The sequence below is a fragment of the Lingula anatina genome, chromosome 1 (assembly GCF_051362555.1).
Source record: "Lingula anatina isolate TDL-2025a chromosome 1, LinAna3.0, whole genome shotgun sequence".
In the NCBI taxonomy this organism is placed as follows: domain Eukaryota; kingdom Metazoa; phylum Brachiopoda; class Lingulata; order Lingulida; family Lingulidae; genus Lingula; species Lingula anatina.
The window spans coordinates 18,525,494-18,549,683 of NC_141767.1; the positions used below are offsets into that span (position 1 = coordinate 18,525,494).

At 34.9% G+C, this 24,190-nt stretch overlaps 4 protein-coding genes across 7 annotated transcripts; 2 read left to right on the plus strand and 2 right to left on the minus strand.

Moving 5' to 3' along the window:
• Nucleotides 1–289: 289 nt before the first annotated feature.
• Nucleotides 290–8,557, minus strand: LOC106150983 (dolichyl-diphosphooligosaccharide--protein glycosyltransferase subunit KCP2). The gene is made up of 5 exons (XM_013524035.2): nucleotides 8,394–8,557; nucleotides 6,010–6,164; nucleotides 4,392–4,455; nucleotides 2,866–2,932; nucleotides 290–805 (listed from the first exon to the last, which is right to left on the minus strand). Exons 1-5 carry the CDS (start codon nucleotides 8,395–8,397, stop codon nucleotides 691–693), a joined length of 405 nt encoding a protein of 134 aa, XP_013379489.1. The 5' UTR covers nucleotides 8,398–8,557; the 3' UTR covers nucleotides 290–690.
• A 91-nt stretch (nucleotides 8,558–8,648) lies between these two features.
• On the plus strand, nucleotides 8,649–13,847 carry LOC106150982 (NAD-capped RNA hydrolase NUDT12). The gene is made up of 7 exons (XM_013524034.2): nucleotides 8,649–8,750; nucleotides 9,050–9,162; nucleotides 9,864–9,966; nucleotides 10,567–11,279; nucleotides 11,510–11,653; nucleotides 12,161–12,312; nucleotides 12,688–13,847. The coding sequence occupies exons 1-7, from the start codon at nucleotides 8,692–8,694 to the stop codon at nucleotides 12,844–12,846; spliced, it is 1,443 nt and encodes a 480-aa protein (XP_013379488.2). The 5' UTR covers nucleotides 8,649–8,691; the 3' UTR covers nucleotides 12,847–13,847.
• Nucleotides 13,688–18,095, minus strand: LOC106150980 (F-box/WD repeat-containing protein 2). 3 transcript variants are annotated; one of them, XM_087018812.1, is made up of 5 exons: nucleotides 17,826–17,927; nucleotides 17,213–17,274; nucleotides 15,673–16,200; nucleotides 14,613–15,387; nucleotides 13,688–14,412 (listed from the first exon to the last, which is right to left on the minus strand). In XM_087018812.1, exons 3-5 carry the CDS (start codon nucleotides 16,184–16,186, stop codon nucleotides 14,238–14,240), a joined length of 1,464 nt encoding a protein of 487 aa, XP_086874938.1. In that variant the 5' UTR covers nucleotides 16,187–16,200; nucleotides 17,213–17,274; nucleotides 17,826–17,927; the 3' UTR covers nucleotides 13,688–14,237. The 3 variants fall into 3 exon arrangements, with proteins under 3 accessions (XP_086874938.1, XP_013379487.1, XP_086874944.1); XM_013524033.3 differs by lacking the exons at nucleotides 17,213–17,274; nucleotides 17,826–17,927 and adding an exon at nucleotides 17,978–18,095; XM_087018818.1 differs by lacking the exon at nucleotides 17,826–17,927 and having other exon boundaries at nucleotides 17,234–17,252.
• Nucleotides 18,096–18,257: 162 nt separating this feature from the next.
• LOC106150979 (uncharacterized) lies at nucleotides 18,258–22,782 on the plus strand. 2 transcript variants are annotated; one of them, XM_013524028.2, is made up of 5 exons: nucleotides 18,258–18,339; nucleotides 18,910–18,950; nucleotides 19,282–20,517; nucleotides 20,808–20,891; nucleotides 21,221–22,782. In XM_013524028.2, exons 2-5 carry the CDS (start codon nucleotides 18,947–18,949, stop codon nucleotides 22,030–22,032), a joined length of 2,136 nt encoding a protein of 711 aa, XP_013379482.2. In that variant the 5' UTR covers nucleotides 18,258–18,339; nucleotides 18,910–18,946; the 3' UTR covers nucleotides 22,033–22,782. The 2 variants fall into 2 exon arrangements, with proteins under 2 accessions (XP_013379482.2, XP_013379483.2); XM_013524029.2 differs by having other exon boundaries at nucleotides 18,263–18,339; nucleotides 18,837–18,950.
• The last annotated feature ends 1,408 nt before the right edge of the window (nucleotides 22,783–24,190 follow it).

Here is a 24,190-nt window from a genome sequence, read left to right on the forward strand (position 1 = left end):
AGTTACTAGTTAGACCCTTGGAAATCAGAGTAGGAGGAAGAAGCTCTTGCCACAATACAATACAATACAATACAATACAATACAATACAATACAATACAATACAATGGCAGATTGCATGTAGAAGTTAAATGCTATTTGCAGGAATCTTTTGATCCATGACATGAAAATATAGAAATTGGCATTAAACTAGTTACCAGGAAGAAAAGAATTACTGGTTCAACAATCATTCGCAGTCCCCAGCTAAGTATGATTAGCATTGAATATACCCTGGACAACCAAAATACAATCTGTTCTTCTGAAATAATTTTTAATTCTGAAATTCTTTCTGCAATGCATTGCAAAATATTGCCATCAGTAGCTCCTTTGGTCTAGTTGAATAATCTTACCAGCAAGGAATGTAATATTAAAACCATTTCAAATATGTCTTATACTGGGATGTCATATACAAATATAATAGAGAATAATGAAAACAGGCTTTTCTAGTTCATTTCCATGATTAGATTTCACAATCCATGTAAGTGCCATCATTCCTGTTCATGCTAACTAAATGTTTTTTCCGTTCTGCCTTAATCAACATTACTCCTTTTGCTGTCTATCATATTAGCCACACACTATGGTCTTTCTCAAACTTATAACTTTAAAGTAGTTGATACATATAGAAGTATGGACTACAACATTGTGATGAAGGTTCAGTTTCTCTTTTTCTTGCCTGGTGTAGCTGCTGTCCCCACAGGCACTGGTGGTGCATAAAGCCCTTGGGAAATTCGGTTTATGTAGTAAAGGGCTACCAAGGAAAAGATGAAACTGAAACAAAAACATACACATTTCATGAAAATTAAATTCACCACTTGGTATATATGATGAAACAACAGCACTTTAAAAAATCCAAAACCCCACTTTTGACACAACAATGACAAACAAGTGTCTGTAATATATGGCTTCTCTTTTTGTGAAGTTGGCCAAAGACTATCAGGCTAATATAAGTGTAGACCATTTACTAATCTAAAGAAAGGAGAAAGATTTAAAAAAAAACCTTCAAAAAGCTACATTTAGCTATATCTAAATCACAATTATTTATAATCAGGGGTATCTTGTTAATATTTTTTGACTCGTGCAATCTAACACCTAGCATATTTTTAATGCCATACTGTCAACTCAAAAGGTATGTAATAAGTATGACCTTCAACACATGTAATCACAAAATTGCCTTTTTTAAAAAGAAATTAATTCCAGCTTAATTTATATCATGCTGAAGAACAAAGGCCCTTTGTTATATTGTTGTCATTGTTTTCATGGTCTGGCCCCTTTGTGCTTTTCTATATCAAATATGTTTAACCTAAGAAATCAGCAACCCAATTATCTACTGACTTTACAAGCAGTGATAACAGTGAAATCAGTCAACAATATTTTTTTTCTGGTCTTTGAAAAAAAAATGTAAACCTCAAACCTAACTGACAGCTGAAGAATTTTCAATGCCTTGTCCTATTAATAGAGTATAAAATGCAATTCATTTTAAGTACATAGCAAGACTAAGCACATGTTTCCTTGTTTTATTTCTGTTCCAAGAGCCTGGGATTGATGGACTACCTTGATGTATACATAATGCTTTCTTCAAAGAATCAATGTAACACAGCTAATCTTCCAAAACTACCACAACCATGTACTAGAACATCTGCTAAGGTCATCAGACACATAAATCAAACTGGTGGCAATATGTAGGTGCAAGTGTAAAGCAAAGGCTGTATTCACAACCAGTTAATATGCAGACTAACAGATCTGTGCATCAAATATGGTCGACCTACTTGAAAGCAAGCTGCTTAATCCCCTAATGCAGCAAGCCTTTCGGTAGGTCAGCCAAATTTGACTCACAGATTGGATAGTCCACACATCAACTTTGGTTGTGAATACAGCTAAAGACTGTCAGGCTTACTCTAGTATGTAAGTGTAACCATTTAATAATCTAAAGAAAGGTGTAAGAAAAAAAAACCTTCAAAAATCTAAATCTAATCATATCTTAATCAATTATTCATAATCAGGGGGATCTAGTTAATACTTTTGACTTGTGCAATCTAACATCCAGTAAATCTCTTAGCAGGTTTTTAACAAATTGCTGCTTTCATCAACATCTTAAAGAAAAAAAGTTGAAGTCCAGTTGCTCACAATATCTTCAAAGAGACTCTTAGTCTGTATTTGTTCAAATGACTTGTTCAAATGATAGTGGAAAGGTGGATGCTCATCCAATTGTGTCAGTGATTATGTGTATTAGGGAGGAGTTGGGTGTCAAATGGTTTCAAGATACCAACAATGTATGTTGGAAAAATGTCCAATTCATTCTCCTTATCATTTTAAAATGGAGTACTCATTTTCCTCCTATACAACCAACTTCCCAGTCTACTTGATTTATTGCACAGGAACTCCATACGAGTGGCTACACGTTGATATTACAGAGGAAAGAATGACTTTCTGAGGACAATCAGTTTTACTCATTAGCCACACGCTAGGTGCTGATTAACTTTTTTATTTCAAAACAGCTGGTTTAGTATTGAGAGCAATAAGCTGCCAGAATGGAATATTTGGCATCAGCACCGTGAATAACATATAAAAAAACCATTTAAAAAAACAAACAAACAAACAAACAAACAAAAAAAAAAACAACAACAACATATATTATGGTTATCATTAAAAATGCAAGATTAAAAATACGAAGTATGTTACAGTAACCGAAAACAGTGGTTTATACAATGGCAACATAATTAGTGCACCCAGAAAGACGCTTGAACTGCTTATCATCCTCATTCTTGCTATCTTATCATTGCAGCCAGTTTTCACAATGCTAAGTATATAATACCTTACACTGCACTTACCATGTTGTAATGCATACTCTGTGGACCAGACCAGAGGCAAACATGGCTACAGCTAAACAGAACAGCACTGAAAAAAACAAAACAAAAAAAATTACATACTGTCTCCTTGTTTATGCATTTGATGCTGTCGACTTTTCCTCTCAAAACCAGGGAAATTGAGACAGAAAAAGAAAACAATTTGGTTAAAAAAATGGAGGTGGGTGAAGCAGGATTATTATCAGAGCAGATAACACAAAGACATTTTAAATGCATGTTTCCCGCTCTTAAAAGAGTTGAAAAAATACATGAAAACAAAGATCCCAGGTTTATTTTTGACACTTGTGGCCTTGTAGATTAAAAAGAAACTGTATCAGTTCATCCCATCAACTGTTATTGATCAGAGAGGCCATAAATGATAATGGCCATCCATTCAGTGAATCGTTTTGCTCAAAGTAACAATCTATGTGCTTTTAAAAAACATCTCTCAATAATCAAAATATACCATAAAGTCCAAAAATACTGTATTAAAAGGAAACTAATATGTGCCTGCATTGAACCATGAACTGAGTTAATATGCAGAAATGTGCAGAGGCGTAAATCCTTTTAACAAAGAGAAAAGCTCAGATGAAATCCCATAAACCTTTAACCATGATGTGCATAAAGGTACATTTGAAGCAGTAAGACCACCGATACCACAATATTCCCAACGAAAGAGATAATGCACTTAGAAAAATTGGCAGTATATTTCATGATCTTAAACTACCCCGAGTCCAATACCCATAGAAACCATCAGTCTACATAGATCAAAACCAACTCTGCGAAAACTCTGGATCAGCCATTAGCTAAACAGATTAACACGCTGCCTCGTGGTGTTAAATAGAATACAGAAAAGCTGGTGATTACACGAATTTGTTGGTAACAAGAGGAGGCATGTCATCCAGTTAAGCTAATTGCACTCAGTGAGTCTCTGCAAAGTTGACTCCATCTACGTAGACCCATGGTGCCTATGGGAATAGGGTCTTACAATCAATTGTGTCTCTTGATGTTTTAACATGCTTAAAAGCACTTTTATAGAGAGCTGCACTACAACTGATTGAATAAGGCAGCTTATATTTTTAGGGTCATAAATAGGCTGCATACTATTTGTATGGTTCCCCTTCATCTCCCCCTTCCAGCCCACATGCATGCAAACTATGAGTAACTGAACAAATGCAAAAAATATATCTAATTTCACAAATCTTGAACTTTCAAATTAAAACTGAAACGACTTTTATAATATTCTGTTACATATTTTAATTTTCTAAATGCTTTAGTTGAGACAAAACACACCTACAACAATGATATCTCCATAGGTCTATGCTTATCAGACTTCGTTTGTAGTTGAATACAAAGACAATTGAAGTAATCAAGACCAAAAACTGAATGACCAGTGTAGTAAAATCAATTTCTGTTCAAATTCAAATTCAAAAAGTGGGCAAGTATACACATTTTTAAATGAAGAAGCATGCCTGCATTGGCTCTGTAGCCGAGGCTAAAACAAACCATACCTTCTGGAAATAGCTTGGTCTGAAATCCACTTCCAAAGAGAGTTGATTCTAGGTTACTCACTGCCTGATTTAAGTAGTTAAAGAATCAAGCATACATAACTGCTGCTTGTTATTATAATAAGATGGATACCATAAGCACCTAAGAGGATAATTGTGCAAAATACAGAGTGACCCCAAGTTATGAACATTCGAACTTTCAGATATATAAATAAGGTATCATTTATCTGATTCATTTCTTCATTAAAAGTCAGACTTCAAATACCCGATTACAACTTAATGACAGATTTTGTTAAGATAATAAATTTTGTTTTATATTAATACTGTATTTCAACTTTTAAAAATCTACAGTATCATATTATTTATAAAATGCACTGTGCATGTTGCATACTTATGAATATATCGACTTAAAACAGCCTCTCAGGAGCTTATCTGTTAGGAGTTCTGTATATATTTGGGTAAGAACTTGTTTATGTCGGAGGCAAGATTGAAATCCAACCCAGGGCATGGCATTAATTGCCTGGTGTAAGTGATTTCTGCAGTTGGGCAATTAGAATTTTTGTCCTACTTGCCTGCAAACGCAATTGACTTGCTAATAAATCATTTGATTGTCTAGAGCATCAGTGAAATCGTCTGGTGCCTCAAGAAAACCTGATCAATTTTGCCGACAGCATGGCTGTTTAATCATGGGCCTGAAAATAGCTTATTTCAAGCCCTGATGATTATTGTAATTTTCTTGGTGGAAAGGCCACCAAAATGTACCTTTTCGTTACAGAATTTTCCGAGAACCCTCTACCCCGTCCCTCTCCTTGCAGGAATGTCTGTGACTAGAAAAATATAAAACTATTAATTATTTTTTATACCCCCCTCCCCAAGAATTTGGAGCAGGACAAGTAGACTTTGAAGTGGGACAAGTAAATTTTCAAAATAGTTTATTTCAAGCCCTGCATCCCACTTATTTATATGATTATGTGAGATAAAAATTCAAATTTCAGAGAAGTCATGATTTAGTCAATAACCACATTTGCCATAGCTGACATTAAACTTGTAGGGCTTGATAATATTATTGAGCATCACTGGGAAACTGGTAACTTGCCAAAGTTTTGAAAAACAAGCAACTACATTACATGGATTGATGGTACCCTCTACCAGAGTCTCAGTTATTATTGTGGACATTTTTTGCTGAATCGACCCTGTTATGTGCTAGCTAGGCCACGACCTAAATATGGCAGACCTACATGAAAGGAAGACCGTTTAATCCTGTAATGGTCTCTCCACCTCTCACACGCCTCCCTAGGCATCGTCCCTGCAGGGGCACAGTAATTAATTCCCGGCTCAATTCAACCGGTCGGGGTGAGAGATGGAGAGATGGAGAATCCATTACAGGATTAAGCAGTCTTCTTTTCATGTAGGTCCGCCATATTTAAGTCGTGGCCTAGCTAACACTTGGCTCTTCTCATTCTGAATGGTCCCTAAGATGAACATCAAGAGTGAAAATATGCAATTTCAAACTTGGCTAAGCAGATTAAAAATCTGCCTGGATTTCAATCTTGCCTTGTGACATATATAGTAGTGTATATATATATAAAATAGTAATTTTCTCCAGAAAGTGTAAGGATACTGTTAACAAGAAGATGAAGAGGCATGATCCTATGAATCCTCCCAGAATGGTCATCCACTCTTTTGAAGCAAGCTGTGACTTGTAAAGTTGCATTCCCCCAAATATAAGGATTGTTACTGCTGTAGACATCAAGAACGAGAGACCACTGGAGACAGCTGGAAAACATGAAAAAAAGTATTGAGCACTAATGTCTGATTCCCTGAAAACATGACATGAAAACGTTATTATTGTCATAGAGGTACATGGTCAAACAGAACAAGTAAACAGAATTATATAGAATATGAAATTTAAGCAGATGATTGATCATTTTTGAAAACCAGAACCTACAACAGAAGTGCTTACTCCTGTCAGCCTTGATACAAGTCACACAAAAGACAAAAGATGATTTATGTAGCAGAACACAGTTGCCATAGCAGCTTTCCATAAATGTAAGAATATTTCAAAATAATAACGCTTATAAATTCAATGTACACCAGACATTGTATCCAAATCTGTATTTTGCATTACATTTATTTATTTATTTATTTTTTTTTTTGTAGGGGGGATGACCCCCACAAAAATTTATCATTTAATGCCAATATAAACTTCCACATATGACCTCCAATTTAGATGCTCTTTCATAAAAAAATGGAGTTAAAACACATTACTTTTTTGTAGTCATATTTAATAGTTCACGAGAATTATATAGTACTGTAGTATACATATAAAGAAGGCAAATCACTTTAAACATCTCAAGAAAACTTTAAAATGTAACCAATTAACTAATAAATATCTATTCATGATGAAGAAAAGAAAAAAAAAAGTTTTATTATGCTGAATACTAAAAGAGTAATTTGAAAGTTAGTTCATGACAGGGGAGGTTAGAAGGCCTGGGACATTGGAAGGCAGCTGTGGGAGGGAGTAGGTAGGGATCAACCTGAGGGCAGTCGAGTGGCTCGTTCAGAGTGTGAAATCACACACTGTCTATTAAGAATTTTGCAACAGTTCCAAAAATTCTGTCATTTTGACTAGAAGTTAGTGATTTGTGACCATGAAGAAAAAGGTTAGTCATATCTTGCTGCATTCTGAAGTGAATGTAGACACCTCCGAATATATTTTCAATGGTACTGTACTTTGTAGAAGTTACAGTATTTCAACTGTTTAAAGAAGAAATATCGTGGAGTTTCAGCCTTTCCATATAGAGAGTTTGGGGTGTTTAATGATAACCAATTGTGCTTATAAAGTTGAGATTTGAATAATAAGTCTACTCATGCTAGTATCAGTTGTATGGTCTGTTCTGTGCTAACCATCCGTCCTGACCGATTGTACACACAGCAGACGCCGTTCCGTGAATGATCTGTTGTTATTCACCTGTGCGTTGATGTGGCTTGTTTGTTTCCCACCTCATTATATATTTACTATAGTGGGGATATTTCTAGGTAAAACTCATGTGTTAATACAGAATTTTTAATTGATAATTTTGATAGAGAATCAGCGTCAAATTACAGTTCGACGCTTGGATGAACCTAACGTGGATGGGCCGTCATTATTCAGCTGTTGGCCTACTACATGTATTATTGTATTCATTTTACTTTCCTAGTATGTTGATATGGCTACCTGAAAGTAACTGCAGTAGAGGTGAACAACTATAAGATATGAATATTTCTAAAGATTATGTTTGAATATGCAGTATGTTCTCAACAGTGTATGTTTATTAAAGTTGATAAAGACAGACCGTACACGCCGGAAGTCTCTCAGATTTGCCTGTGCTTTGTGCGCATGAGCAGAACGGATGGTTCACGCTCCGAATGATTCACGCCCCACTGGATTAAGATTAATTTCTTGTATCCTAGTGAGCTGTAAAGTGATTGTAGATTGGGATCCAGCAAAAAGTTCAGTTTAGAGAGAATACTTGAGTGATGCAAGACTTGGGCTGTTCTTCTGTTCTAAACTTCGACTAAACTGACACTTTACTTTAAACATGATATACTTGACTTATACAATGCCAATGGTTATAAAATAATAGGAAAAATATATAACACTAATTTAAAAAAAATCGCAATGTGACGTACACTACCAAATATTCAAATAAAAGCTTAGGCATACCTAAAATGTTAAAGAAAGGTTTTACAGAATCTAAGCCTCAATTCGAAGACCACTACTTTTTTGAAGGGAGTAAAAGTTTCTTCTTAATTCGAAATTCTTGTTTCTTTCTCATAATTCAAAGTTCTCACTAATATCTAAAGACCCTTTACTTTTTACAATAAATTCGAAATAAACCCATGTCTTCTTCGTGGATGGTAACACACGAGATAACAGCCTTTTTTGTGTAGCATGTGAGCTCAGCATAACTTTCAAATATTGCTAAAAGTGCTAAAATTAAATATTATATGGACTAAACTTACCCATGTTGACACCGGTCGACTTTCCACGCTTACGGAAGTGCCAGCTTTTAGCCAATCAAAACACGCCAAGGTGTCCAAACGGTACAAATGCAAGCAAAAAGTCCATCTTGTATGTCATTATTTAATTTACAAGTTTTGAAGTTATAAGAATAATATTTAATTTTAGGCAATGATTTTGTAACCCATAAAAATAAATGAAAAGATAGCAGTGTTATTTATGGGCTTGCTTATTAGTGAAAATTAGAATGTTCAACAGAACATCACGTGTTAGATTATTTTATGAACTTTGAACTTTGAGATGCTCTTGTTGATATCACCTGCCGGTGCTGTAACATCAATAGTACACAATTTTAAACGGTTGGTATTACTTAATTGAAAACAATATTATTCTCAGCATTGTGAAAAAAAGGTGAATTTTTCAAAAGACAATGTAATTGATCAACATATGCAACTACCTTAAATCGGTTTCAACTTAAAAATGACAATCCGTATCGTAATGTGTCACACACAGACCGAGTCTCAGCGTTGAAACTGATTTTGTAATTCACTGTAGCCTGTGGACTGGGAAGGGTTTGTGTAATAGTGAAATACATTTTCATTATTGAATTACTGATCTGTTTACCTTATTTAAAATATTTTTCTAAACATCTTTTCAGCATTATTCCAGCAGTAATAATGGCCAGCGACATTAGAAAGCAAATGATGGAGAGGATCAATGAGTGTGCTGCTGGTGGAAAAACTCAAGAACTAGACAAGCTCATTGCAACAAGTGTGTGGCACAAAAAAGAAAGAAAAATAATAATAATAAAATAATAAAAAATAAAATAAATAAAGAAAAAACGGATTTAAAATTAGCTAGGGTACACGTAGATTATGAATTTATGTTATATATTGGGTGGCTAAAATAAATATTATTAGATAAATAAATAAATAAATAAATCAATAAATAAGCAAATACATAAATAAAATAAAAGAATGAAAATAACTAAATCGATAAAAAACATTTCTAATTTCAAAGTTAAATAACTTCAACAGTTCACAAGATTTAAATGGAATTTTTGCCCAAATTTTGATCCGTTTTTGTTGGTCAACCCCAAAAATTTCAAGCATTAAAGTGGAACAGTAAGGATACTATCATTGTATCAAAAATGCATAAACAGGTGTCAAAACTGGCAGACACTGGCACCTAGCTGTCAGAAAACTTAAAGGCCGGCATGGTATTTTTAAAAACTAAGATTTAAAAATTTCCAGTGTTTCAAAAGAAAGGTAGAGTTGTGAAATTTTCAGCTTATATTTACAGCATCAGTTTTTTAAATGTCCAAATTCCACTGCAATATCTTCAAAACTGTTTACATTATTGAATTTGTAACATTTTTTAACAAATGGATATAATACTGTACTAGGCACAAAAAATCTTTTTCAGTTCTTATAAAAATTATCCAGTTCATGTATAGATAGCTTTATTTACAGAGGATCTTGACCTGGATGCAAAGAATGAGAGAGGTTGGACAGCTTTAATGTTTGCAGCTCGGAATGGACAATCTGCAATATTGAAGAAACTGCTTGAGAGAGGGTAATCATACTGCATTTTCAAAAACAAAAATAAATGAATAAATAAAGAAATGCTTTAAATTTACCCCTGGAAGTAGACAGCTCCACTGTGAACATTAGCATCAAAATGTTTGAATTGCCCTTTGCAATTTTTCAATGCAGACGATGCAGTGGTTCTACACACTCCTGTTGACTGCTTGAACTTTGCAAGTGGGTGCAATCAGACCGTTTCTTCATGATGTTATTATTTTTTAAATGTAAATTGAATATATTTTAAATTGAGCCTTAGTCATTTTTCAAAGATCATGCATCATGTGTTTTTACTTCGTATTTTACTTTAATCAAACCTCTTTTGGAAAATATGTGAAACATAAGATTCTAATTATTTTAAGTTTACAGACGTTTTCTGTCTTAAGGTGAAGTGTGAGAATAGCATTATTGAATCATTTTTATTGAATTAAGAAAACTATTAATTTGCTTCTTTCTTCTGTACCAACTTTCTGTGATGTCTGCAAAGGTAAGAGGCTTTGCTGTCAAGTTAACAACCATATCTGTTTTATTTTATTTGCCTATCTTCTCCATCTTCATCATCATTAAGACTGAAACTCATTCTTTTCTGCAGGAGTGACCCTTCTATAATGAATTCAACTGGACAGACAGCATTGGATATTGCATCTTTTTGGAACCACCAAGATGCTGCTAAAGTGCTCAAAGAGAAACCAGAAACTGCTAAGAGCAGTGAGCAGGTCATAAATTATTTTGGCCACCACATCCTTGACAGGGCAGCAGATAAAAGAAAGAATCCACAATGGATTAGCCAGGCAATGAAAAAGTCAGATTCGAAATTTATTATAATATCAGAACTAAGACCCTTGACTCTGACATCTGGTCATCTAAGCAGTGGGTTCATGAAAGGGAAAGGGAAAAAACTTTGTATTTTATCTTATGAAGACATATCAAACTTTCTTGATAGCAAACCCACCCCACCATTGCTTTTCCTTGGTATTGAGCCTATTTTGGAACCAGCCCAAGGCAAGCCATTAGATAGACTAGGAGCAGAGGGCATTCCATGGTTTGCAGTGGACCTTACAGGGAAATTTGAAGACTATGATCAAGCAGCAAAAGCATTCCATCCTGAAGCCGAATTTCTATCAGCAGATTTTCGTTCAGCCATGGTGCTTCCTGAAACAGATGCTGCCATTTATGCCCAAGCCAGGTCCTTGCTTGACTGGCATGCTCGCTACAAATTCTGTTCCACATGTGGTAGTCCCACTAGAATGGAGGAAAGTGGTTATAAGAGGATTTGTGAGAACCAAGATTGCAGTTCACTCAAAGGTAAAATCTTTGTGAATTTACATGCCAGTAAAAAGTTTAGTACATCAGTTAATTTGGAGATCAGTTATCTGTGTTGATTGATATGGGCTATATGACTAGATGTCTTTGCGACATATTTATTTAAAGTACAATTTAAATGAAAAATTACAATTTTCTTTATTATTTTTGTCAATCTTTTCATGTCAACCAGGTATTGAATGATAATATTTATTATATATTTCATGCCTCAGGTGTCCATAACACTAGTTATCCACGTGTTGATCCAGTGGTAATAATGCTGGTCATATCACAAGATGGCCGCAGGTGTCTATTGGGAAGACAAAAGAGATTTCCAAGTGGAATGTTTTCTTGCCTAGCTGGATTTATGGAACCAGGTTTGGTCCAACTGAATGGTTTTATTGGATTTTATAGCCCTGTGGATTTGATGTAAACCTTTTGGGTTGATATAGCTGACAGTGTAACTATAAACCCTAAAATAGTTCCAACCATGCCGGGGCCTCACTTTTGCCTTAAACTCCACCACCTATAACACACACTTTTGAGTTAGCAATGACCCCAAAGACAAATGCATATTTTACATGTAGTTGCAACCAAGCTCTCCTACTGGGTAGGATAACGTTAAAAACTTAAATATACTAGTAAAATGCTTTTGCCAGAAAATTATAATTCATTTTTGAGAACTATTATATATGTGCCATGGACACTTTTTTCAACATATTTTTTTAATGAATGTTGTACAAAATCACATTCCTAAAAACTTCTCGACTTTAGGAAAAGACACATACGAGTAGGACTTATTCCAATTATGAGAGGACTTGATTCAATTTACTGGAGTTATCATAGGGCAAAGGATTAATCATATCCTCAAATATATATTGCAGGGGAGACAATGGAGGATGCAGTGCGCAGGGAAACATTTGAAGAAAGTGGAGTGAGGGTAGGAGAAGTGCACTACCACTCCTGTCAGCCATGGCCATTCCCCAGCACTTTGATGATTGGATGCCATGCCAAAGCTACAAGTGAAAATATTAAGGTGATAAAGGATAAAAAGTTTATCTTTAATTCATGGTGTACAGAATGAAAAAGGCATTTTTCAAAATTTTGTGAACAAAGTAATAATAACAATAATAAAATGATGGACAATATCATATTTCATCATATAGAAATATGCAAAATATCAAAACCAATAAAATGAACAATTGTATAAATATTTTAGACAATTGTTTCGTAATTTTTCATACGAAGTCACATTACCCATGCATCTAAATCATGCATAAATATTTTATGTCAGCAGCATTTAGATGCACGGTTAATGGGACTTCCTATGAAAAATTACGAAACCATTGTCTAAAATATAAAGCCAGCCCTTAGTAAAAAACATTGTTCTTAGAAATATTTCTCTTTATAGGTGGACAAGGAAGAAATTGATGATGCCAGGTGGTTCACGAGAGAGGAAATACTGCTGATGCTCACAGGTCAACACAAAGATGGCTTCTTTGTTCCACCGCCACAAGCTTTAGCACATCAAGTTATTAAGGCATGGGCAAAGATGCCATCCAATTTGTAAATTTTGGTTTTATATGGACATATAAGCATTGCAATAGTTCAAATTTTGAACTGACACTTTTTGGAGAGATTTATACTGACATGTCCAAAATTTGACCTCGTAAAGTTGGATGTAATTTGATAAGACAAATGTGCTGCTTTTCATAATGCTGTACATTGTGCAGCACATACAATTGTTTATAATATGATCAAAAGATGATTCCAAATTTCACAATGGTTTATTTGTTTCTTGGATCAATCTCCTTCTGAAACCTTTTAGGGTCTTGTTTCATGTTTTAATTATGAAGTTATAAAATCAATTAAGAATCATAGCTCCATACTGAAGTTCAGGGATTCTATTTGCTTCAGTATAATTGTAAGAGAAATAAGGATATACAGCAACACAGCTTATTAGTCTATAATTTGATCATACTGAATTTTTTTACTTATACATGTTATCTTTTAAAACAGGCAACATTTTCATGATCAGATTGATTAATTAGAACCTTACACAAAAGTGTTGTTAATGTGATCTATGACTGTGATACCTCATTTAAAGATGTACTGCGAAATTATTCATGTAATATTTATTTACATATCTTCACAGACAAAGTTATAGCAAGTAACGTCCCCAGTTAAATGCATTTATTAATTTTCTTTATAAAAAGAAATCTTTCATATTCTATTTTATTTTGGTGATAATATAAGGTCAGATTCTTAAAACAGGTGTACAGTCAATTATTTGAAATGTGTGTTTCACTGCCAAACATTTCAGTTAAAATTGTATTGAGCAAAGGTGCAGTGAATAGAAAATGGGTTCAGACTTAACAAGAGACCATTTGGTGAAACAAGAACTAAAACGATTTCAACCATGCCTTTTACTTTGGTATTACATTAAGAAATATGTACCATGTATTATGAAACTTGTACAAAGGATGCATTCACAATTTTAAGAGTGAGATTTTACCTAATATCAAACCACATTTTGTAAATTATATCAAATAAATTCATGAATCAGTCCAATCCCTTCATTTCCATTGGCAATCCTGCATGAAATTTGAAACATCATTAGTTACAACAAAAAAGTGGCTTTACCAATTAGGCATGTCTACTTACAAATGGTTTTCTCAATTCATATTAGTAATACAAGAAAAACAAAATTGCAATGACCTATAAACCAAATATTTTACAAAGCCTGTATGGTTTAAATAAATGATAAGACATAATCTCCAGTATATGACAGCAAAATGCCAATAAATTAAGATAAAATTTAGAGTAAAATGATTTAATAAACTGAATTTGCAACAGCAAAAATTAAAACAGGTCAACAAATAAAACTTGTATCATTAAGCAGTGTCTCTCGGATACCTTAATTTCACTCTTAAAACAAATTCTGTCAAAATATTTTTGATTTTACAAGTCAAAATGAACTGCTCTTCTCTGTTTTTTTCTCCTCTTCCACTTCAAGATGTATACCCCATTGTCTTGCAGGCTTGCTGCAAATATTACTCCTTTTTGGTTGGCATCACTCATTCCATCTAACCATCCCATTTCACCCAGGGTAAATGTGGAACCTCTTTTGGACAACCTAAATGATACATGATATCTACAGTTTTATTGATAGTGTTTACATGAAATGTGCCGTTTATGTATAATCATCACAACTACCAATAAGTGCCACTCAAAGAAAAGTATTTGCAGAGAAAATATTATTGACTATTCCTAGTTTAAAAAATAACATTCATACTAGCAAGTAAAAAAGACAAAACTAATTCAAATGTCACTTACCTGACATTCGGAATATTTTTTGATGATATAACAACACCTCTTGCAGAGTCCATGGATTTCCCATTGGCTCTGATCTCTGGTGTCTCTATTACTTTTAATACAGGGGGCTCACCACATATAAAAGCAAAATATTTGGACCCTATTCCTAATATAACATGAACATCACTGCTGTCCCAGAACTTCTGATATGATGTGTTGGATACCTCTGTGGTGTGGTCTAATTGTTCTAATTTCATAATAGCACCTTTAGAAGTCACAGTGGGAAAATATAGGATATCATTTTTGATCTGAAAATGGGGGACATAGTGCCTAAATCTCCACGTTAGCCCTCCCTGGGTTTCATGATCACGGTCCAATGTTGCCAGTGTAACTGTCGGCCCATCTGACGAGGACGCAGAGATGATGTGATAAAGTGATGGCATCTCGGTGTTTTTCACGATAACAACCTTTGTCACCCAGTCACTGTAACTGGTGAACGTTTGCAACAAATTGGCAGTATCAAATGACCAGAGTTTGACTGTGTTATCTGCTGAGCCAGTTACTAGAATGTTTAAGTCTGTGTTAAAATCGATGGTGAATACAGCTGCTACATGGCCCTGATATTGCCGTAGCTTTTTGCCTGTGTCTACCTCCCAACAGGCAGCTGTGCTATCAAAAGAGCCAGTAACAAGATAATGGTCATCAAATTTCAGGTCTGCCACTGTGTGAGTATCAAAAACCTTTAGGCACTGTCCATCTTTACAATCCCATAACCTGACTGTGTGGTCATCAGAACCTAAATAAAGAAAAATAATTACATTTATTATAATATTAAATAATTATAATGACGACATTGTGGATGCTATACTTAATAACATACCAATATGTGAATAGCAGGTGAAAAATAGGTGTACAGTTTAACTTTTAACTGACAATTGTGTGTTTCTACACAGCTGAAGGAACATTGCCTGTGGCTTTATCTTCTGTATTTATAATGAAACCCACTCATTCATTTCTACATTGCATTAAATTTTAAAGAGCTTTCTCATTCCTAAAGAAAACCATAAAAATGAACTCATACCTGTAGCCAACTTTCCTTCCCTGTAGAAAATAGCCATGATTCGGTCTGTGTGCCCATACAGAACTCTGCTTTCAAAGGCACTGCCATTCTTCATCTTCTGCAAACGTGCAGATACAGTCAAAAAGAGTTCTTTGTAATACTGCCCACTTTGGTCCTCCTTTGTGCATTTCACACCTATGCTTTGACATGCTCTTCTCCAAACATCACCACAGCTATTGATAACTCTATTCCACTGCTTGTTCACCATGCAACATGTCAACAAACTTGCAGGATCCAGAAAGCTTATCAAATGAAAAGACACCTCTGTTGGCAACTGAAGAAAGTCCCTTTTTACCAAATCATCAAGTTTCTGTGAAAGGTGGTACAACTGAGAAGGCGTACTTATAGTTATCAAATGATCTAAAACTTTGTTCCTCTCTTCATCCGATAAAAGAGAATAAGACTGTCCTGCTTTTTCCAACCAAGAATCAAAGTTGGCAATAGTCCCAGTCTTGGTCTTCATGGTGTTATCCATCCTCAGTCCATTTTCTAGACAAAAATAAATCAAAGTAGTGGGTGTACAGAAATATGTTCAAGATTTGCAAAGAAGGAGATGCTTTTTAGCCACCAATTTAATCTAAAGTCTACATTCAATGCTCATTTTTAGGAGGCTCTCTTATATAAGCTTGAGTACTTTTTTACAACAGCGACTAATGATCAAAATATAATATATCATGCAATAAAATATGTAATTCATTCTTTAATGAAAACTTTGTTGTTAGTTTGTTTGAAAGATTACAAATGTGTCAATAAAAGTTGCGTTAAGTGAAGAAGGCTCGATGAGGCTTGGACTTTTACAATGTTATGTATCCACATGACTTGTTTACAAACTCTGTGATGTTTTTGGAGATGCTACCTCTCGATAACAAACTGGATTACCCCTAATTTTTTTTCATATATACTTTACTCAAATGGTGAGTAAGTTTTATCTTACAATTTTTATCAAAATCACAAGGGCAGATATGATGTTTCTGAAATATGAGAGAGCCTCCTTAAGTTAGGTATATCAGAACACACTCGAGCACCACAGTCAATCCTGTCCTGCAGCAGCAGTGACCCGCCTGCGACCAGTCCACTGAGGCACCTAGTTTGACAACCTATACAAAAATCTCTATTCTCCACCTAAATTTTTATACTATGTGAAAGTATAGAACATTTCTGATCTCATGCAACCAACGCCATGAAAACTGATCATGGCGAAGTATGTTTTTAAGGAGACAGAATGCGTTCAGCAGTAACAGCTTTCTGGCTGAAATGACACATTTGCCAGCAAAAAGCTTTTTATAAGCTGTGATGTTTTCTTAAATTTTACAGTTAAATTCAAATTTTCAAAAGTATCACATTCTATAAAAGAAGACCTTTCAGGTGATATAACTTGTGTTTGTATCTGGCACATTCTGATTTTCTCTGATGTACCATGTACCTTTTTAAGTTGGGTACCAAATTAAATAACCATTGCCTTAAGTAATGTCATACTTATTACCGAAATCAAGGTATTTACCGAAATCAATTCTTCAATTACCGGAATCAACAACAAAACGTATTTTTGTTGCTTCCTTAATTCCGGTGTCACGTGTACGGTCCGTTCTGCGTGAACCATCCGTTCTAACCGATTGTACACGCAGCAGACGCGTGTATGAGCCGTTCCGTGAATGACCCGTTTTTATTCACCTGTTCTTTTATATTCGGCTAGTTCATTTCCTACCCCATTATACATTTACTGTGATGGGGATAAAATTCATGTGTTAATTGATAATTTTGATAGAGAATCAGCGGCAAATTACAGTTCGACGTATGGATGAACCTACCGTGGACGGACCGTCGTTATTCAGCTGCTGGCTGCTATTTTAGTATTGATTTTACTAGGCTAGTGTGTTGATATGGGCACCTGAGGGAAATCTCAGTAGAGGTGAACGTCTATTAGATATTAATACTTCTAAAGATTATGTTTGAATTTGCAGTATGTTTTCAACAGCACATGTTTATTAAAGGCTACGAATGTATTGATGACTCTATAGAGACGGACTGTACACGCCGGAAGTCTCTCAGATTTGCCTGCGCTTTGTGCGCATGAGCAGAACGGATTGTTCACGCTCCAAGCGGTACACGCCACACCGGTTATTGGTATGGCCCCCTTCTATGTTCATCAGTTGACTAGTTGTGGACGGTGGCGGTTCCGCAATTTGGACTTGGATTAAACGGGCTGTATTTTCGTAAATAGAAGATAAGTGACAGAACACCTATGTATTTACTAAAAGGCACTTACCAAAATACTAATGCAATATATTTCCAAACACAAGAAACAAGAATTTATCTTTAGCAGCTTCCCCGCTTTGTACCCATGATGACTGCAACATATCCATGTACAAAGCTATTTTCACCACCTATAATTAGTTTGGTATATATTGAGATTTAAAATTGACTCATATAAATAAAACTGAACTAATCTATACTAAATAAAAATTAACAGTTGATTTTTATGATTATTTAAGAGAAAATGATGTAAAAAGGTAAGCTACCATACATTTTGGATAATTTATGGGAAACTATTATCAATAAGAAATACCAATGGTGAGGAGACCATTTTGCCAATCACTAAATTAAAATCGGTCAACTTTTCTGTCAACGGTAAGTCCAAGTTTCTTAACGATTAAAGATGATTTTAAATATGTTTACTAAGTGCACGCAATGTTCATCCAGGCATTTTGATATGTAGTGCTTTATCGCTGGAGTAAGGAAAATGCATCTGGACTCCACAATTCCTGCTTTCTTTGATACTTACCCTGCCCAAACCTTCTTTCCGGTATAACCGGAGTGGGGAACTAATCACTTTCACAATTACCGTCTTAGTTTGCCTCAAGTTTTCGGCGTTACAAGATCACGGTACCGAAAACTGAGGCAACGTCTTAGTAATGCCTATTACCCATAGTACTTAACGATCAACAACTTCAGCAAAAACTTATTGTTGAAAGGAAATTGGTATATAATATCACAGTGATTAACATGAAAATTTATCCAAGTTGAAAGTGAAACTGCAAACCGTGAATGAATAAGCTAAACCAATTTTGCCTCCTGAAATAATAACATTTATATTCTCCGTACTTAAACTAATGTATTTATTTTAGTGGAAGACGTGGGAGTCATGCTTCAAGTTATTCTCAACCACCTTGTTTTTTGCAATTATATTGGCTTTTGCAGGTACTGGAGTGTGGAATAACCTGTGTAACCTCAGACAATGGGTAGGTGTAGTAACTTAATATACTTCTGCTAAAATATGTTCTATTTGATTCCTTGCGTTCATGCTTATGGCAGTTTTGCCTTTACAAAAGCTCGCACTCTTAGTTATGTCCTAAACGACAGCCTTACTTTATAGTAATATCCTGTTTTTACTCTTAACGTTATTCAGAATAATCAACATAAAACACTAGATCCTAGTTATGTTTTTGTATGTGTTTGATTGTAGGGAAGCACCACGTTATAAGATATGAGAAAATTAGAAAGGATTACTGTTAACTGATCAATCAGTCAATCTGATTATATATATTAATTTGCCATTGACTTGATTTATAGGTAAAGATAGTGTTTTCCACTGTTGTGGAGAATGCAGTGGACTCTTTGGTTCAAAAAGGGTCCTGTTGGACCACAAGCTCTCATGTACAGGAAAGCCGCTCCACTCTGGCTGTGTAATGGTTGCCGTGGAGCGAATTGATTACAAGAAATATAAACATTATGTGGAGGTGTATGGGAATATAGACCCAGCCCAGATTCCACCAGAACCAATTTCAGTGGACCCTGAACAGTTCACAGTTTCCAGTATAAAACTAGATGAAGACATTAAAGTAGTACTAATTGATCCTTTCAAAGGGAATTTAAAAAATACAACAGCTAAAAGGGCACCTTTTCCATCACAAAATATGTCTGATACACAAAGGGAGACCATGTCTGCCATAGAAAGCATTGTTTCGGATGAAGCAAATGCTTCATTTGACATCTTTTCCAGTGCACAATCAGTTGTGCAAACTAACGTTGATGACAGTACAAGTGGGCAAAGAACACAGCGAGCTAGTCTTAGTCCTAAGAACATTGGTGATGGTATTATAGGTGAGGATGACACTCTTACTAATGTCAATGATGGTCAGTGTTTTATAGAAAATGATGAAGATGACGATGATGATGTTGGCAAGGGTGATGGTAATAAGAAAACACATTCAGAGATTCTTGACAGGGGACAGGTTGAATCAGGGAATGAAAAAAATGTTACATCTGAGATGAATGCTAAAACATCTGACAATGGTCAAAACGTTGAAGACAAGACACCTGATTCTGTATTTAGGTCTAAGCGGCAGAGAGCAAGGCAAAAGGGGAGTAAAAAGAAGAAAACAAAAACTAGAGAAGAAAAGGATGAGCAAGCAGGAAATAATGATAAAGAAATTGATCCAGAAAACCAGTCTTGGGGAGCAAAGGAACTTGCAAAGTACATTGCCAAAGCCAAGGAAATGGACAAATTGAGTGACATTGAATTAATGGAAAAATATGGCAGCAAAAGTGAAGGCAACAAAGACCTTCCACAGTGTGACCATCTGAAGTGTGACCTATGTGATTATACATCTGCCAAAAAGGGACATTTTTTGCGTCATCTAAGAAGCCACCTTACTTTCAGCTGTGATTTGTGTGAATATCAAACATGTAAACTGAGAGAAGTCAAACTTCACATAGCCAGGCATGAAAAGCCGCACATGTGTGAATTCTGTCCTTATAAAGCAGGGAACCTGAGAGACTTGGAAAGACACAGGTGGATACACACAGGTACATTGATTATGATTATAATATATATTAAGCAGAAGTTATTAGCAAGTTGAGGAAATGTGTAGTACTTATAAGTATAATTTAATGAAATTGGTTTTGATTTATATTTTTATGATACAGGATAATGTCAAGTGTCTTTGAATTTTATAGGATTATTGCTTTCATGCAGCATTGTTATAATTAAATTGTGTTGTACAGAAAATTGACAGCTTGATTGTTCTAAGGTAATTTAAGTTTCAAATGTGCTGAAGCAACCATAAATTTAGCAAGTTCTATTGTTTTATTTTTAGACGAGACTCCATACCATTGTGAGCAGTGTGGCTATAAGTGCAGACAGTTAAGAATGCTGAGGGAGCACAATAGAAAGCACACAGGTACTAGTAATGGTCAGATCTGAAGTACAGAACTGTAGGGTATGACATGTAAAATTCATTTCATTTGAGGAAATTTAAAAAATGTTTTGTATTCTTTTGGCTTGTTGTAACAAAAACGGTACAAAAGCTAGTGAAGAAGTAAGAACTTATGTATTTATCAGTTAAAGTTATCATATTTGAAATATTTTTTGAGAAGTTAATCCATTCCTGATTCCCAGGAATATTTTTAAGAATCGAGGGTTACTGTTGTGAATACTTGTTGTAAATATGCATTTTATTTCCTTATGAACATTTTGTAGAAAATAAAGTGAACAATTTCACATTTGTAGGGGAATATTTAATCTGTGATTTTGAAGGATGTACATTCTCCACACCATACAGTGCCGCCATGCTGAGTCACAAACAACGCCACACAGATGACAAACAGTTTTCTTGTAGTGAGTGTCTGTACAGGACAAGTGACCGGTCTTCTTTTCAAAAACATATAAAAATACACCAGAATAAAAAGGACTACAAATGCACACAATGCTCTTACAGGGCTGTGACAAAGAGCAGCGTATCGAAGCATTATCAGGCTGTTCATGAAAAAATGAAGTTGTACCAGTGTGATCAATGTAACTACGGATCCACAACTTCAAGTGCACTACGCATGCATCTGATGTCCCATATGAATATGAAACCATTTATGTGTTCTTTGTGTTCATATCGAAGCATCTCTAAAGGGAAGATTCAACGACATTTAACAACAACACATAAAGACCAAGTTGGCATTGTCATCTTTGATTCCACGATAAAATTAGATGAAGGGATGGGGAAATACAGAATTCCAGGAACTGAAAGAAGGAGAGTTGAGGTGGAGCGAGATTTTTCTGAGGTAGCACCAGAACTGTGTAAAAAAGTAGATCAGGGTTCTGCTCAGCAATCTCCAGTGATCCAGGTTCAAAACAGTGAGAATGTCATTGAATACGTGTGTGGAAACTGTCAAACATCATTTGATTCTGTCGAGTCATTCACTGAGCACGTGTGCCCAGGACTTGCTGGGCAGATTGAGGGTTTGATGCCTGTGCCAGATGCAGACGAAGCAGTCTTGGTCGGCACCATTCTTTCTCTTGGGGATGTAAAATATTTACCTCAAAAGTAAATCATGGTAATGCATGAGAAGTCTTTTTAGAAAACTTTCTAAATGTCCTGTGGACATTGAGGCCAATAATATATACGTACAATAATGTACAAATTAAACTTTTTGTGGCCTTTCACATGTCTTCTGTGGAAAAACTTGAAAAATTTATTTCCCTTTGAAGCACTAGGGATGTAAGTAAGTCCATCAGGGTGACAAGTTTCCAGAAATTAATTCGACTAAAACAAGTTTTCAGTTATTATGTTACGCCACAGACATATATTGAGCACATTTTCAGATGTCAGAAAATATTTTTGTGTCCTTCTCTTTTTTCAAGTGAATTTTCAAGTTGCTGTCACCATCCACTGACGTTTGTTTGAGAAGGTACACATTTGCTGTTTGTTAGTTTTTTCTCTGGTTATGCATTACATATAAATCATTAGTTTTAAACCGTTATGGTTTGAAACTTGAAGATCTTTGATTATTATTTCTTCACATTTTATACTATAGGAAAAGGCAGTTCGAGTATTAATTTAATGTAGTGTGTATTTGCTTCTTGAAAGGAAAGGGTGGCATTTGTTTACATCCATGTATCATTACCATGTTTGTGCTGTTTGTCAAATAATAAAAGGATTCACAACAAATGAAGGTCATTTTGATCTTTGATTCTTTCCAGCTGCATTTATTTAGTGAAGGTGACAATGTTGAAGAGTTGTGATTGTGTGATAATTTTGATCAAAAATGAGAGAAAATAATAAATAATCCTTATACATTCTTGTCTACATTTGTTCATGGCTTCTACTTGGCAAGGTTATCTGAGGCTCAAAAAACAAATAATGAGTAACATAAATGCAGTGAAAAAAAAAACAAAAAAAAAACACAAAGTATCCAATAATGACTTCCTTTTATTCACAATATCCCAAGTGTAGAAAAGTAGAAAATATAAATGGATAATTATGTGGATATGCACCTTCCAGCAGAAGCAATATCTGCATTACAACATATGAACTGCACCATGTTCACAAATGCATCAAAATATTGGGGTATGTTTTACTTCCATCACCTTTTTGTAAAATAATATAGCACAGACTAACATATTAAAATGGTTCCAGTTCTAAAACAGTACAGGTTTGAGAAGAAAAACCGAAGGGATATAACTATGTACACCAACCATAAAGCATGTTTTGGGGGGATGTTTTTCTTACCTGCAAATACGAATATAAAGTCATAATTGCATGTATATCCTCGATTTGTGATAGTATGGTTTGACGCACTGAAATCTGATGTTGTTTTGATTACAGTAAAAGCTATGATCTTTGTTACAATACAGTTGAGTGGGGATTCAAATATATCTTTTTTATGAATAACTTATTTTCTCGTGTGGCTTGTTTAATTATACAAAGGACAGAATGCTAGACACTAAAACCATATCACTGTCTAAGTTGCTCTTTGACAAGCAAAATTCATGGTAAGAGAAGTGGAGCAATCCAGCAGCATTGATAAATAAATAAATGCAACAAAAGTAAAGAAAAGTAGATAGGTGTCAAGGCTCAGTCAATCATAGGCAGCATATGAGGGTTAACAGAGCAGTGAGATTTTACCATTGCCCTTTTCCTGAAAGACACGTCAAAGCAAGCAGCAACTGAGAGATCAATATCCACAAATGGTACAGGGATGGACATTCCCTCCTTTCTCCCTTGAACACCAACCCTGCCTACCACTATCCCCTGTTCAATAACAACAACAGCTGCTTTATCGATGCTGGGGATCATCCTGAAACCAGTCAGGGCAACGAATGTTTCCAAAAATCAATCAAGGACCAGTGGACTTGAGCCTTACTTTTCATATCACCAGATTGCCTTTACCAGCACCAATATTGCCTCTCTCAAGTCAAAAGACTTGCCAAACAATTATATATATATATATATATATATATATATATATATATATATATATATATATATATATATATATGTTCCCAACTTAACTGTGAAAATAGCAAAGAGCTAATAAAAAAAAAAAAAAAGAAAAAAAAATAGTGCAATACATTAGACTGATTAGGAAGTCAGGCAAACATAAACTGGTAATAAATCAGATTGTAAACGATGACAAGATCAGACAGACTATGGTATTCAGCATTTAAGGCACAAATCAAGCAAACCTGTGATCACAACAACAGATT

Coding starts and splice junctions, on each gene's coding strand:
- LOC106150983 (XM_013524035.2), bottom strand. Junction 4,456..6,009: donor TCTTCATCTTCTTGTTAACA/GTATCCTTACAC, acceptor TACTTAAATCAG/GCAGTGAGTAACCTAGAATC. Junction 2,933..4,391: donor GACCAAGCTATTTCCAGAAG/GTATGGTTTGTT, acceptor TGTTTTTTTCAG/TGCTGTTCTGTTTAGCTGTA.
- LOC106150982 (XM_013524034.2), top strand. CDS start 8,692: ATGCTCTTGTTGATATCACCTGCCGGTGCTGTAACATCAATAGTACAC. Junction 8,751..9,049: donor ATAGTACACAATTTTAAACG/GTTGGTATTACT, acceptor ACATCTTTTCAG/CATTATTCCAGCAGTAATAA. Junction 11,654..12,160: donor AGCTGGATTTATGGAACCAG/GTTTGGTCCAAC, acceptor TATATATTGCAG/GGGAGACAATGGAGGATGCA.
- LOC106150980 (XM_013524033.3), bottom strand. CDS start 16,186: ATGGATAACACCATGAAGACCAAGACTGGGACTATTGCCAACTTTGAT. Junction 15,388..15,672: donor GGAAGGAAAGTTGGCTACAG/GTATGAGTTCAT, acceptor TTCTTTATTTAG/GTTCTGATGACCACACAGTC. Junction 14,413..14,612: donor AAAAATATTCCGAATGTCAG/GTAAGTGACATT, acceptor TGTATCATTTAG/GTTGTCCAAAAGAGGTTCCA.
- LOC106150979 (XM_013524028.2), top strand. Junction 20,518..20,807: donor ACACAGGTGGATACACACAG/GTACATTGATTA, acceptor TTTTATTTTTAG/ACGAGACTCCATACCATTGT. Junction 20,892..21,220: donor GCACAATAGAAAGCACACAG/GTACTAGTAATG, acceptor TCACATTTGTAG/GGGAATATTTAATCTGTGAT.